This window comes from Haliaeetus albicilla, chromosome 28 (genome assembly GCF_947461875.1).
Source record: "Haliaeetus albicilla chromosome 28, bHalAlb1.1, whole genome shotgun sequence".
Classification (NCBI taxonomy): Eukaryota; Metazoa; Chordata; class Aves; order Accipitriformes; family Accipitridae; genus Haliaeetus; species Haliaeetus albicilla.
This window is the reverse complement of record NC_091510.1, coordinates 4,737,237-4,752,304: the sequence shown is the minus strand read 5'-3', so window position 1 is coordinate 4,752,304 and position 15,068 is coordinate 4,737,237. Positions and strand designations below refer to the sequence as shown.

Here is a 15,068-nt window from a genome sequence, read left to right as displayed (position 1 = left end):
AATTGCTGTAGCTATAGTACAAAATCCAGAGACATTCTTCACAAAAACAAACAAAAAACCCCACCCCTCAATAAAACAGACCTTTGTCACCACACTGTAGCAGTTCCTTTCAGTAATATAGCCCATGCAATCACAATTTGATACCCAGTATTCATACACTGCATTAAAATATGAAGCAATGCATCATTAGAGAACTACTGCAAATGTATGCGATTGCATTGTAAATGTTAATTATTTACTGATGATCTGTTTCACATACAGTTGCTGCTGACTTGTGTATAGAAAGCCCACATAACTTAGACTTACAAAAAAATTGAAGACTTACAAAAAAATACAAAAACCTTTAAGATTCAAGCCTCCTGATGATTCTAAAAACCAAGAGCCATTTAAGAATCACATCTCCAAACAAACAAAAAAATCATTTCAAGCATTTAATTCCTAGCACAATGAATCTCATCTTTTCCCAAAAAAAAAACCCAAAACAAAAAGCACCTCTCAAATCAAAATCCCTCAATGTCCAAAAACCAAGATGTCCTACCACTTCACTTTTTAGGATTCATCTGTCATTACTTTTTAGTATTTTTCCATATTCACAAAGTTGGGTTTCTTCTGATTTGTAAAATAAAAGCCAAAATAATATAGGCAAAAGCTGGGCCTTTCACAAAAGCAAAGGGAACCCCAATAAATTTACAAAACATTGGAGTTATTACCATGTTTGAGGATACGTGACTAGAAAACGTAACTATAGCCAGCCTACTAACTGGCCTGTCTCACTAAGCTCTTTCTTCCGGCTCATACCTCTGTGATACGTGACAAAGAAACCATCGAGTTTCACAATGGAGATAGGATTTGTGTGTTGTGTTCTGATTTGGCAGTCAAATGTTTTGTTTGGTTTTTGGGGGTGGGAGGGGTGAGTTGTACGAAAGTGGAAAACCTGGCCTAAGCTCATCTGATCTTTGGACACAGCTCTCGTTAAGTATAAATCCTACTTTTGAACTTCCTCCAACTGCAGGAGAGGTGAAGCCTCCCAAAAAAAAAAAAAAAAAAAATCTGAAACAGCCATATCAGACTTAAAATGTGTTGTCTTAAAAGGTAAGCTGTGAAACAGTAGCTCAAGGAATAACCCAAAGCAAAATGAGCTCTATCATAATGGTCTATTAGAAAAAGCAGATCAATGGCAAGATTTTTTCGCTATATGCATTACATGAATGCACACCTATGCTGTTTGTAAAGATGTATTTTTAAAACTACATGGGAATACAGCAAAGGTGGCAAGGTCAAACACGTAAAATCTAAGAAATGTTGGTGCAATGACTAACTATGCAATATTAATTTGTAGTCCTTGAGTTTCATTACACCATGCCATGCTCCCATTTCTGTATCATGGACAACTTTATGAATACAGGCATCAAAAACATGTTTTTACTCCTCAGCATTCTCAAAGGTTTCAGATCTCAACCCTTTAAAGTCTGAACTAAAAACTTCAGATACTAATTGGGTATCGGTCTTTCCTGCACAAAAAAAGAATTTATTCTGACTGAGGATCCATTAAATAACTACTAAAATTGTATGTAGCCTGAGGGCTAACAGATGACAGGTAGTAATAAATGAGACCTGGATCCGCACTGAATGAGGAGAAATGAAGAAATATGATCTGCCAGTTCATTTGCTAAGTGGCAAAAGTGGCAGGGGCCTTCTTAAGAAAAATATCTTTACACAAGTAATCAATGTGCAAAAGCAAATTAAATTTGGAGTTTCTTAATCTTTAGGTGTTTGACTTTACAGCTTATTATAACTTTAACAAAATAATATAATTTAATACAATTGCGCTTTCCTTCCTTCCATGGTTTTCAAGTGTGATAATTGCGCTGACCCACTGCACTTAGTTCACCTTCTGAAAAACAGAAGGTCCAAATTTCACTAAGAAACAGAGTAACCAGTGAAGACTACCCAATCTCCTTTCAATGCATGGCACAAAAAGCATATAAAAAGTCTGACTTGTTACCGATCAACAAAATTGTTAAACCCCCAACCTTAGGATGAAAAAAACCCAGGTGTTCAGGAACAACAAGAAACAAGTAGGGTAGAGGTTTAAAGCACATTGGTCCACTCTAAACGCACAAAGGAGCCTACTGAAGATTAATAGGATTCAGATGAAGGAAAAAGCTAATGGAACAGTTTGGATGGGTGATTTCTACAAGTACTAAGCACACTACCTTCCGTCTGCCAACAGGACTAAGCAGTCTTTAACGCACAGGCAGCAAGTGCTTTGATGGCTACTCGCGATCGACGGCAATCCAGGGCCACTGAAAAGAGTGGATTCCTTATTCCTTCCTTCCTTTCCTTATTTTGCTTTTGGGTTGGGTTTTGTGGGATTTTGTTTTTTTATTTTACGATAACAAAAACACCAGAGCTTTCGCCCTACCAGGTGATAATAAAGGTACGTGGGTAGTAGACCTTTTCGCGGCCCACTGGCAGCATTGGGAAGGCCTTCTGTCCATCCTCATCTCCCAAAGAGTGTTATTATATAAACAAAAAGGGGAAAAAAAAAAAAAAAAAGCACAGCCTGCCTGCTTTCCCCAGGTTCTTCTGACAACAAGTTGCTTCAAAAACGGTTTACCTCACGCTGGCAAAGCTACGCTCCTTGAGCCACGTGCATCCTCCACCTACCGAGCCCCGCAGCAGGGAAAAGCCGCCCTTGCCTCGCACACCCACGCCGGGCTCCCTGCCACGGAGGCTGCCAGCAGAGAGCCCGCATCCCTTCCGCGCTGGACGAAGGCCCAACGCCGCTGGAGCGGCGCCGGCGGTCGCCCTTGAGGGATCGCCCGTTCCCGCGGCCGGGCCCGCTCCCGCTTCTTACGGGGACACCGGGCTCGCACGAACCCGTGAGGCAGCTGTGTCGCACCACGCCCGCCTCCGGCTTCGGCGGGGGCGCCGGACCGGTTCCTGTCAGCTCGGCGGGGGCGCCGGACCGGTTCCTGTCAGCCCGGCGGGCCGGTTCCTGTCAGCCCGCGGGGCTGTGAGGGCGGAACCCGCCTCAGCCCAGAGCCTCACTCCGCCGCCTCGCTCCCCTCAGGAGCCGGCGGACATTCCCCTCAGCGAGACCCTACCGGTGACTAAGCACACCCGCCGCTTGCGCCGTGACCGGCCCTTTACCTCCCCGCCCGCCCTCCCGCCGCGACCCGCCTCTCCCCGCCCCGGCGCCTGCGCGGTGCGGAACGGCGGGCGCAGGAATGTGCGTTCCAGTTAAATAGTGGGCGCAGGGGCGGCCGCCGCGGCGGCGGTTTGAGGGACGAACCGAGCCGAGCCGGAGCGGGGCGGCGAGGGTGAGCCTCCATGGCGCGGCGCGGCCGCTGGGGCGGTGGCAGCGGCGCGGCGCTGCTGTGACAGGAGCTTGGCAGCTGGAGACCGGCCTTCCCTCCCCGAGCGGGGGGCCCGCGCGGCAGCGCTCGGGGAGCGGAGCCGTGGCGGCGGCGGCGGCGGCAGCGGCGGCCGGGGGTAGCCGGCGTGTCACCGCCTCTATGATGAAATTTAAGCCGAACCAGACGCGGACGTACGACCGGGAAGGCTACAAGAAGCGGGCGGCGTGCCTCTGCTTCCGCAGCGAGCGGGAGGACGAGGTGAGCCCGCCGGGCTGTGCGTGTGGGGTCGGGGAGGGAGCGCCGGGCCGGGCTCCGGTTCCCCCGTCACCCACCGGTACCGCGTCCCTTTGTCTGGCCGGTGGGGGGGCGAGGAGACGCCCACCCCCCCACACTCACACAGAGTCGTACCGGGGGAGGGAGGGGACGCTGTGGGGCTGCGCAGACACCCACGCACATACACCCCACGCTCGCTGAACCGGCGGCGGCGGGCTTTCCCCCCCTGCCCCTTGCCGGACCGGACCGTGAGAGGAACGGGCGCGGCGGGCCGCGCCTCTCGCCCACCATCTTGGGGCGGCGGGCCCACGTGCAGCGGCGCCCGCCTTTGTCAGCGGCCCCGCGCGGCGGGCGGTGCCCCGGGTGGGTGTGTGTGGGGGGTCGTGTCCCGTGGGGGGGGGGGGTTGCCGGTGAGGAACGGGACACCGGCTGGAACTCCGGGGTTATCCTTTGTGTGACCGTAACGCGCAGGAAAATCGCGTGTAATGGCGCAGCCAGGGCAGGGCTGGTGTTGCCCTTAAGGCGAACCCCCGCCGTACTTGGGTGGGATTAAAAAAGAAAAAAATCTTGTCTTTGAAAAACCTGTTTTTCCTCGCCAACGTATAAGTGGTGCTTTAAAATATTTTGTCAAGGAGGTCGGGGGGGGGGGGGGGGGGGGGCTGCGGTTTTGGTTGTAGAGGATAAGGGCTCAGCCCGGGTTTTATGTTGCAGCAGAGTCGAGAGGTGGCAACAAAGTTGTCCTATATTCCTAGCCAAGGTCAATTGCACTGGCCGTTGTCTGGAAACTTTGCTGATGGTTTCATTGCACAATGCATTTATAGGCTGTCTCGGGCTAGAAGCATACCTTTAACTGATTTTTGTTTTCATTTTGTGTAATAGCTATAAAATAACTACAAAGGTTAGGGCTTGGGGCTTTTCCCCTCTTTTATCTATATGCTGGAAGAAGCAAGCGTCCTATCCAAGCTGCCAGTATGGCAAATGTCTTGCTTAAGCATCTACTAAGCAATATAATGCAGCAGGGAGAGGCCTGTTCTCAAAATACGGACCCTTGGGTTTAGGCAAAAAAATTTTTTATGGCAGTCTGGTATATGCCATTCCCTGTGTGGTATAAGTACAGCCTTGGGACTACACTGATTGGCTTTTCCTAATATTATGAAGGAGAAAGGTGCCCAGCAGGAATCTTGCTAGTTCTTGCTGTTGGTCTAGCTTTTCTTTGGTTTCAGCAGCACCTCTGATAGTCCAGCATGCTTCCCCATTTATGTGTCTTGAGTATTTATTTTTGGGTGCTACTCCAGCTCAGACTTGTTTGGAGTTCAAACGCTTGAGCCGCTGTTACAGCTTTCTTGCACCAGTTGTACTTGGAACTTCATGGTTGGGGTCACCTTGGTCGGTAATTTCCATTCATCCTTCATTTCCTGCTGCAACTTCTCATATTCTCTTTCAATCTTGCATCCAAGTGAGACCACTGGCTGCTTCAAAAAATTGTCTGTGTGTAAGAACACCCTCTGAGGCCAAGGATGGCAGTAGCAGCTTTGCTGGGCTGCGCAAGAAGAGTGGATGCTGACACTTGTTGCACTGGAGCACTTTGTGGTATTGCAGGTGGAGCAACTCTATGGCTGGCATGAGGCTGGGCTTTGGCATTGTGCAAGTAGGCACACTTGAGGGTGAAATGCATGGGATAACACCAAGTCGGATTTGGGACATAGATTAAGCATGTGGAAATGGTTAAAATCACTTTCTGGTAAGTTATTTCCAGAAAAGCAAGGGCAACATCTTGAACTTGCTTAGCTGTTTCCCAAGTGCCAGCTCCATCTGATTCAATACAGAACCTATTCCTTAGAAGTTTGATGCTTGACAACTGTTTGTGATTAATTTGTATCAGCAGCCATGTTCCCCGAATTGGCTGGATGAGTCTTTCTTCTGTTCTTTAACACGGTTGTCTTCATAAGTTTCTGCGTAGGTCTGCTTCAAACTCCATGTAAATGTTTTCAGTGTTTCCTTCCCAATTCTCTAGAGATTGTGCCATTGATTTTTCAGCTGACCTACATCTCCAGGAATCTTTAAGTGCAGGGTAACTTCTGCTGTGAAGGAGCACAAAGGGTATGCCTGAATGACTGCAGGGAGAAGAGGGGAACAGCAGACTCCTGTAGAAACTGGGGGGACAAGAGGTGGAATAGTTTTCATAGTTATTTTAACCTACAGGGTTACTTACCCCATAAGCAAAGAGTTGCTCGACATGGGAGGAGAGACAATAGAACAGACAACTGAAAGCAATCTTTAGCAATACATTTCTTTTTAGGTGTCTTAAAGCAAGAAATCAAAATCAAAACTTTTTTTTCTTTACTGGAGATACTGTCTGCAAGACTCTCTCAATAGATCATGTTCTACTTTTCAGCTGGTTAGTTCCTATCTGGAGGAATGAGTATCTGCAGCAATCTTCTGATACAAATCTTAGAATTAACCTGTCTTCCTACTTCGGTTCTGACTTTCTGAAAGGCCAGTCTGTATCCAGTTGTGCCTGTGCCTTAGCCTTTTTCTTCCTTCCTTGCACTTAGCTTTAAGACATATCTGTAGACAGCAGTCATTCCTTTCTCAGCACTTTTTTGATGGACTTGAAGTCTTAAAACCTCGTCTCTTAAAACCGGTTTTCTCTTTTTCTGATCATCCTGGTAGCTCTTTCATCTCCTTCAGTTTGACAGCCATGTTTTTTGAAGGTAGGCGACAGTTGTGTTTGCTTTAGATGGAATATCACTGTGTTGTGCAAAAGGTTACTAGTACTTCTGTAGCTATACAAGAAAAAAACATTGTGATAGGACCCGTCTTTATCATGATTATAAATCTATCATGTAGTCATCTTGTGATTAGTGGTGGTATCTAAGTCTCTAACTTGTTCCCACATCGTGAACTCTCAACTTGTACCAGAAATTCTTGGTGACCTGTGCATTAGATTGGCAATATGTTCTTCTTAACCAAATGTGACTTTCTTCTGCAACTTCAGCATGAGACCTCTGTTGATACCATGACTTATGGACACTGCCTCTCAGTTTGGAGACTTAAAAATTTCAGTAATAGCTTTTTGTGCTCATCACCAATGAAAATCAGGCCAGTCACTAAAACATTTAATGTATCTATTGTTAATCATCATCTAGCAAAATCTGCTTGTTATGGCTGTTTGGTCTGTTTCCAATGCATATTACACTTCTCATGCTACCTTTGTAGCCTTGTTGAAGCCCCTGTTACAGCTGAGTTTTATGGACAGTGAAGCAAAGCGTCAGCTGAAAAAAGACTGTGGTAACAAAGGATAGTTTTGGTAAAACCGTATTGTATTTCCTTTCACTTTCTGCTCACTTCTTTATTTCTTAATTCAAAACATTGGTGGACTCTAGAATACCGCTGAGGCAAAATTCCGGTGGTCCCTGCACACAGTTTGAAATACAGCTGCTGAGCTCCTACTCTCCAGCTACAGCACCCTGTCCTATTAGACTTACCAACAGTCTTTGCTGCTAGGCTTAAAATTGTTGAGTCAGTTCTCTTGGGTGTTACGAGCTGGAAACTGGGCTTGCCCGCAGCTTTGCAACCTGTCAAAAGCTTCTGCTTTGTCTTGAGAGCTGGCATTGCAGCTGAAAGCATGTACTTGTGAGATGACTGGTTGTCCAGACACACCACTGCAAAAATCTTCCCCTCCTGTTTCTTTCTTCATCTTCAAGTGACTCCATATATGCCAATTTAGAGCTTCATAGCCCATTTTGGTTTAGATTTTGTAGCCTTCATGCTGTGACACTATATGCTTTAAAAAAAAAAAAAAAAAAAATCCAAAATATCCAAATAGCCAAGTAATGTGGCCAGTAGCTTTGGAAATTTTTTTGAGTGTTTTAGAAGAAGATCTCTTAGACTGCTGTCATTAAAGTGCTGCTGGTTTTGGTCTCTCGGTGCTGTCATTTGGGCTGAAGAGAGAGTAAGATGGCTGGATATGAGCTTAAGTGCTGGCTCTTTCTGTTGTTCTTAATGGAAGTGAAGCAGTAATTGCAGGGACTGTCTGCCCTTTGAATGAAAAAAAAAAAATTGCTGGAAACGAAGCAGGAGGAATCCCGTGAAAAAAATGAAACGAGGCTATGTGGGCATGAAATGTGTGGGGGCTGCAGGCTTTTTGCTTTGAACAAGCCAGAAGCTGTCAGGTGTGTGCAAAAAGCTGATGGCATTCAGCAGACTGGGATGGGCTGGCGGATTTGTGTATGAGGAAATGCAAGTCTCTCCTTGAGCAACTAGGAGATGTGGACGGCAGCTTTAGGATAAGCCCACAGGAGAACCTCTCCCAGTACTGTGAGGACCAACTGCTTCCACGGGTTGGAATTGCTTATGCAGTATTCTGCAAACACTGATTTTACATAAAATGCTGCTGTCTTAGGGTCTAAGCGGAGGGTAGGCAAGGAAATTCCTACCTCTCAAAGCAGAGAATGAGGCAGGCCTTTAAAGCAGCAAGAGCAAATAGTAATAAACATTTTTTTCTAGTCACTTGGATAAGTAAAACAATTTTAAAAGCTAATTTAATTTTTCTTCCATCAACTACGTATTATACAAATAAATGAGCAGTTATTTTTAAATACCTTGAATCTAAAACGTGAGTGCATTCTAATTATTTTGGCATCTGTAAAACTACTTTATGTAATTGGATATAGTATTGAAAGCCCTACTTTAGTGTTCAGCCAGCAGTTGCTAGTGGCAGATCTAAAAAATAGTTTCATATGAAAAAAAAGTCTTAAAGCTTTTGAGTTTTTAATTTTGCCATTTTTGTTGTTCAGCCTTGTATAAGAGAGAAAAATAGATGGGAAGGGTTTTCTATTACTATTGATACAGTAGTGAGGATAACTGTATTGTCGCACACTTATGGGAAAAGTAGTTTTTTGTTGTGTTTTTTTTTTCCTGTAGTAGGGCATACACATGCATGACAATTATTGCCTCTGATCTTTGAGTTAAAAATGATAGGCTCCTAGTATTGTGTCTCTTTTTTGGTCTTGATTTAGAGAAATTTATTTCTTGGGCTGTAGCATGTCAAGATTTAAGAAACCCTTGTTTAATCTACCTTGTTCTGGTGGTCATTGTTCCATTATTTTAAATAATAGTAGTGTTCTGCAATTTTGTACAGCTGTTGCTTCATACCAGCAATCGTTTTATTAAAGGATAATAAAGGAAAAGTAAAATGTTATTTTTATTTGCATTCGTCTAAATAATCTGAAAACCAGAAAGACCTGTTGTAATGCAACTTGATGTGTAAAACCAGGGCCCAGAAGCATCACCTGGCTACCTTGGAAAAATGGGAAGTTCTAGGAATTATTGTAAATAAACTTGCACAGTGATGAAAGATCTTCCATACTTGACTCAGAATTTGTCATCTGGTTTCTTTATCCTTCAGTGTAAGCTCTCAGGTGTAAATGCAGAGATAGTGTGTGCTTTAAAAATATAAATTGGCATATGACCATGGCACCATATTTAAGGCTGGCATGCTCTCCAAAGTAATGTATGGACTGAAAGATTACCTAGCTTGGTCTGTGATTGCCTAATAGTATATAAGCATGTTTTAAAATATCAGAGAATACACATTTCAATATACACTTCAGGTGTGGTGTGGTTTTTACTTGTTCTGTCTGATGGCCCTGCCCTGCTAACATACAGGAGGAATAACTGACATAGGATGATTGCTGCCTTAGTTTTTCCTCAGCTTTTTCTTGATACGTGGACATCAGTGTGGTGTCGGAAGGGGTGTAGCTCAAAAAATCAAGACCTGTAGACAGCTTCCAAAATGGCTCTTTATGATGTGTCTACAGAGACAGCATCTGTTTATGGTGTATCCCTGCAGGCTTGTATGGGGTTCTGCAGTGGTTTAAGCTTCTGTTAGTGTTAAGAAATATAATTGAATGTTAGGTTGCTGTGGTAGGATTTGTATCAGGTAACCAACTTATAAAACACAAGCACCTTGTTATGCTTACTTTCACAGAAAAAATGCTTTCTGCAGGCACTGCATACACACCTTGCTTTCATGTTGGGATGTTTTTTGACAAACTGCAACTGCTTGCCAACAGCGGAAGCCTGCAAGTTCAGCGAAGCTGTAGGAATTCAGCTGTCCACCATGGCAGGATGCTTCAGTCTTCACTCATGCCTCTTCAGATACTGAAATCGCTCAACCACGGGCTGTTTTTCATTGCAAAACTCCAATTACTTTTTTTGCAGTACCTATGGTATTACTTGTCTATGCCATACAAATATGTTTAATGGGGTGGATAGTTGCTAAAAATGGGTTGAGGGAAGAAGGAAACATGGCTGTACCCGTCTAACATCAGGCTAAGGTGTCCTGCAACAAGAAACATGTTTTGTGTTTTGCCCTGTTAGAAGATGCTGTCTTTTTGAGCTGGTAGTATTTGTAAGAGTTTAAATACTTGAGGAAATATCCCTTATAGCTTACTAGCAGCATTGTAAGTTTATTTTGAGGATTTACACTGATGGCTAAGTTTCTATTTGAATTGCCCTGGTTAACTCAGTGGTCCTCAAAACTTCCAAGTTACCAGTTTCTGTGAAATAGCAGAGTGGCAGACTTCTTCAGAAATATATACAAATCCTAGCTAGAGATACATAGGCATATATACACACACACATATATAGGCATATGTATCTCTGGCTAGGATTTGCAGCCATGTTTTCTCAAACATCTTTTGTAGATAGGTGAGTTCACGGACCACAGGTCGATGTGTATTTTTTTTCCAGTCTTGTTTGTAGAGCACTTAAGCTTATTTTAATTAGGTGGCTTTCTGACTTAGTGCTTAAGCGCTTCAGTGGAACCAGTCCTATAAACGTAAATATTTTAAAACAGATTTCGCCTTCGAAGATGTGTGTTTTCTTTCCAAGTATCTCAAAGACAAAAAAGGCTAAAAGGTAACTGGTACTTGTCAATAAATAACCTTGTCCTGTCTTTACCTACAGCTGAATGGTTCTCAAAGACTTAGAGCTCTTGTTTCTGACAAGTGCTTGGAAGCTGATCCCTTAGTCAAACAGGTTGTGTTGCTGAGTAACTGGTAGAGCCCAGTTCTGCTCAAGATTAGGCTGTGGTTTCAAGTTATAAAGAAATGGGCAGCAATAGGAGTTTGAGCTCTTCCCGTACTACCTTATGTGTTTTCTCCCTTGGTCTGTATTGGCAAGCATAAGGGAAGAAGGATGTATTGTAAAGTGGGTTGGGAAACTCACCCAATGTCAGAAGTAAAACTCCTTTTATAGACACTTGGGGGTTTCTTGTTTGTTTGCAGGGTTTTTGCAGCCAGGAATCTCCTTTTGCCATATGGCTGGGTGGAAGATCTGCACCCTTTGTCGCACTGTGAGACCTGTCACATCTGACTCTCCGAAGCATACTAAAGCTTAGGGGGAGATCTAATGTTACAGGTGACTTGAGTGCTTGTTGACGTGAGGAAATGTGTTCTGACTGATGTGACATAGTAGTATAGTGCTGTCTGTTCCTGATATGAACACTTTAGCTGAAGAACAAAACAAAGTACTTTAAATAGCCAGAGGAAGGTACTCAAAGTCTGCATCACTATAACAACATGTTAGGCAAATATGTGAATTTCATGTGAAATGAAATTTATAGAATAATATTATTTTAATTGCAAGTTAAGGCAAAACTTCTTGTGAAAAAGGCTGATGGTTTTCTCCCTATTGCCATATAGTCTTAAAATCAGAAGATCTCAAAGGAAAAATGATTTTCAGATCTGATTTTGAAGTATTATATATGCATGTATTTCTTTATCATTCATCTTCAGAAGGCTGGTAAAGTTGCACTGATTGATGTCTAAGCATCGTGCTGCTGCTTCTTTGAAAAGTGATCTTTAAAGTTGGCAGGCTATTTCAGAGTTTGTTTAATACATTGTATGGACAGAACCCAGTTTTCTGGGTTGCTTTCAAGATGCTGTGCTCAAGTTAATGAGCGTTAGGATTAATGTACTGCTAGTTGTTTTGCCATTTCTCTGCTGCTTTGCCAATTCCTGTTCATTGAGACTAAATCTTCTTTTTAACCTCTGTCATAGCTGGGGACTGCCTTTCAGTCTATTGTCGGTAAAGTACTTTGCTAGAGGCTCAATCTTGAATTGGCTTAGGCTGATCTGGAATTGGGCAGCTGCAGTCATGCCTTTCTGCCCCAGTTTGTGAGGTGCTGTCCCTTGTATGGCTGTGTACGGATCAGTGTTGAGCTTGTGCAGGCTGAAAACGAAGCTTTAATGGCACAAGCTAGTTTTCAGCCAGCTCAGCTTCCTGTTGTGCCAGTGTAAGGGAGAAAGTAAAGATGTTGCAGTCTCGACTGTAATTAGCTTTTAAAATGCTGTCAAGTCTGATCCCAAGGTTTTTTACGACTCTACAATAACTTTGTGCACATTGCATCTCCAGGCTAAAAAAAGTCACTTTGAAAATTATTGCGGTAAAGAATGAGGACTATAAGCAATCACTCTACTGAAAATATTTTCAGGAGGACAAAAGTATGTTCCTTACTAAATGCTACCTTTGTGGCATTGCTGTGGCAAGTTGTAAAGCTCTTGCATTTTTCAACTTTCTGGAGTCCAAAAAGAGACAATGGCATTCTAGGACAAGGTAACCTATAGGGGAACTGAGAAACTGTTTCAGAACTACTGAAATGAGGCAGTGATTCTTAAAATAGCAAAAAGTGCTAGATAAAGGAAATCTGCAACTACAGTAGCAGGTTGACATGTGCTCTCTAATTTGAGATGTGTGCTTTTGCCTAAAAATTCATACAGTGAATCCTGAAAATAAGATCCAGGGTTTGTGAGAGGTGCTTTTCCTTGCTCCTTAGTAATGTTTCTGTGTTGTATCATTCAAAGTAGTTTCCCAGTACTTTTAAGGAAGCTCCTGAGCTGAAAACAATTGGAGGTTGGAAGTGTTGGGGAGTAAAAAAAAATATTTCCTGCTCATATTCTTCCCTGAGCATCTGCTTATGGCCATCTTTAAACAAATCATAGGGCTTGACTGACCCTTTTGGTTGTATTTGGATTAAACCATCTTTAGGACTCTTTCATGTGCTCATGACTTTGGCAGACCAACTGTGTAGGCTGAAGTTTCCATATTGAGTGTGCTAGGTTACATTATACTAACCTCCATCAAAGTGGGTCCTGTTTTTCTCTCAGAATACGGTTGGATTTTTTTTTCCATTTAATTTTTCTGCCTGTGAGAATATGCAGTACATCTGTTCTCTCTAACAGCATTTTGCCACATTGTTTTGCTGCCTTTACGATCTTTCCTATACTTTGACCATTTAAAGCTTCTGAAATGGTTTGCATGTACTTAACTTTGTAGAGCTTGGGAGCTAAATCCTTTGTCTTCCATGCACCTGCCTTCTCCTTTCCTTCTCTGTGCTGTGTTTAGTTGTACACCTGAGTAATGCGGTGTTCTTTGCACCTGAGCCACATGTGCTCAGTGGTCTTCTGGAAGTGAGGGGTTGATTCCCTTCCTCTTGAAAGTTGTTCCTTTTAACTGCTGGTTTTACTATAAAAGAAGGCAAACTTGGCTATCTCCATCAAGTAATTCAAACAGCAAGTTGGACATAGCTAGTGGATTAGTGGGGGTGATGAGAGAGAAGAAAATGGGGTCTGCAGTGGGGAAGAGATGAATAGATGTGATTAGGCTGGGAGGAAAGAGCTTACAAAGATGTCTAATGACAAATAAATAATTTCTGTGGAACTGGAGTGGTACCTTTTCAACTGTAACTTCATTTTTCCTTGCAAGTAATACATCTGCTATGGAAAAATTCCCATCTTGGAGTTGGTTTGTAGTGGCTTCTGCTGCTGTTGCTTCACTACAAGTTGTGGATGACTCTGCTCTGAAGTCAAAAGAATCCAGCTGTGGGCATTTGTTCTGTCTAGCAAGTTTCAACCTTAACCTTGCCTTTTTTTTTTAAATGTAAGCTGATTTTTTTAATACAATTATTTTTGTAAGCTATAATGCCCTACAGTTAAGGAAGATGGAAAGCAATGATATTTTGTATAACCTTAAGTCATTTTCTACTTCTTTGAGCACTTGATATGAAAAAAAAAACAAAGAGGAATAGCTTTTGGTTGTAATTTGTATTACTCTGAGCTGTTGCCATTTTAGTCTTCTGGAATATATGGCTGCTAACTGTTTCACAAGTTTCTTTTGACTTGAGAACACTAAACAGGCCAAAACTTTGGCATCTGTCTCCAGAAATTTTCGGTTGTTTGTCTTTAGGCTTAGCATTTATAGTGAGCAAGTCCCATGATGCCACATGCTCTGTAATTACCTTTGGGTTTTTGGTTAACCATACCTTGGTTAAGCATATCGATAGGTGCTTATTACAAGTAGGCTGGCTAGCAGTTTCTCTTCCTCACTGCACTCAAAGGTCATTGCTATTCCTGGAGTTGAAAACAAGGTAAAAACTTGGCTAGTAAGACTTAGTGGAAAAATTTTTCTTTTTCTCCTCTTAGCTGAATTTTGCAGCTTTACTTCCTCACTTGGCAGTATTATGGAAAATAATAGCTTTACCTTAGTCTTTGGAGTAAGATAAACTTAACAGTATAACTAGGCAAGCAGATTTGATGCCATAACTCTGTACTTTGGAAATCTTTTGATCAAGTTATCAACAGTCAGGCTTTTTCAGATGACATAGGAAAGGCAGTGATCACTAGTAATACAACACAAGAAATCACATTCCTTTCTCTGCATTCAGAGACAGGGGATACAGATTTCTCTGCATAGGAAGTACTACCATTGTTTTCTTCTGAGTCTAATGAGGTTATGATGTAAAATTCAGTGTGCAGAGGCTAGAAAAAATGTAGGTATGTAAGATTCTGCAGTCTTGTTTTTCAGGAGAGTACTGTAATCTGCGTGAACATGAACCTCCTCAGAAAAGACTGGATGTCTGGGTGACCTAGATCTCTATTCTACTCATTTGCTTACCTTATATTAAGGGAAGATTAATTGCTGGCTTTTTGCTGCTGATTTTGCACTTCCTTTGGCATGTGAGTGCATTGTCAACCAACCACAGTTTTTTGGCGTCTTCATTATTAAGTGATCTTTATATTTACAGCCTAGTGATTCAGGTACCGTGGGATGTGTCTTCTGGCCACTTACAGTTGGAAACACCTGAAAACTACATCCACTACATAGAATAAAAAACAACACACCAAAAACATGCAAGTGAGTGCAAGGTTGCTTGCTGCTGTAACTGAAAGAAGCTGTGTGGAGTGCTTTTCAGCCTTACCACACAACCTCGTAATTGCTAGCTATCAGCTTTTGTAGAAATTAATTACCCCTGAGTACATTTTTGCTAGCATACCCCAGGACAGATGTCTCATGCCCTAATGGCTTCAAATGTTAATGTTACGGGGTGGGAAAAAATTTGTGCATCTGAAGATATTGGGGATATACCTT

The 15,068-nt window shown here is 42.9% G+C and overlaps 1 protein-coding gene across 4 annotated transcripts in view; it reads left to right on the top strand.

The window, feature by feature from the left end:
- Window positions 1-3,213: 3,213 nt before the first annotated feature.
- NUDT4 (nudix hydrolase 4) overlaps window positions 3,214-15,068 on the top strand; it is a 35,544-nt gene continuing 23,689 nt past the window's right edge. Inside the window, exon 1 of one of the 4 annotated variants that reach the window (XM_069773398.1) lies at window positions 3,214-3,620. In XM_069773398.1, the coding sequence (XP_069629499.1) occupies window positions 3,522-3,620 (99 nt within the window). In that variant the 5' untranslated portion in view covers window positions 3,214-3,521. The remainder of the gene's footprint in view (window positions 3,621-15,068) is intronic. The other 3 variants (XM_069773399.1, XM_069773396.1, XM_069773397.1) reach the window with 3 other exon arrangements.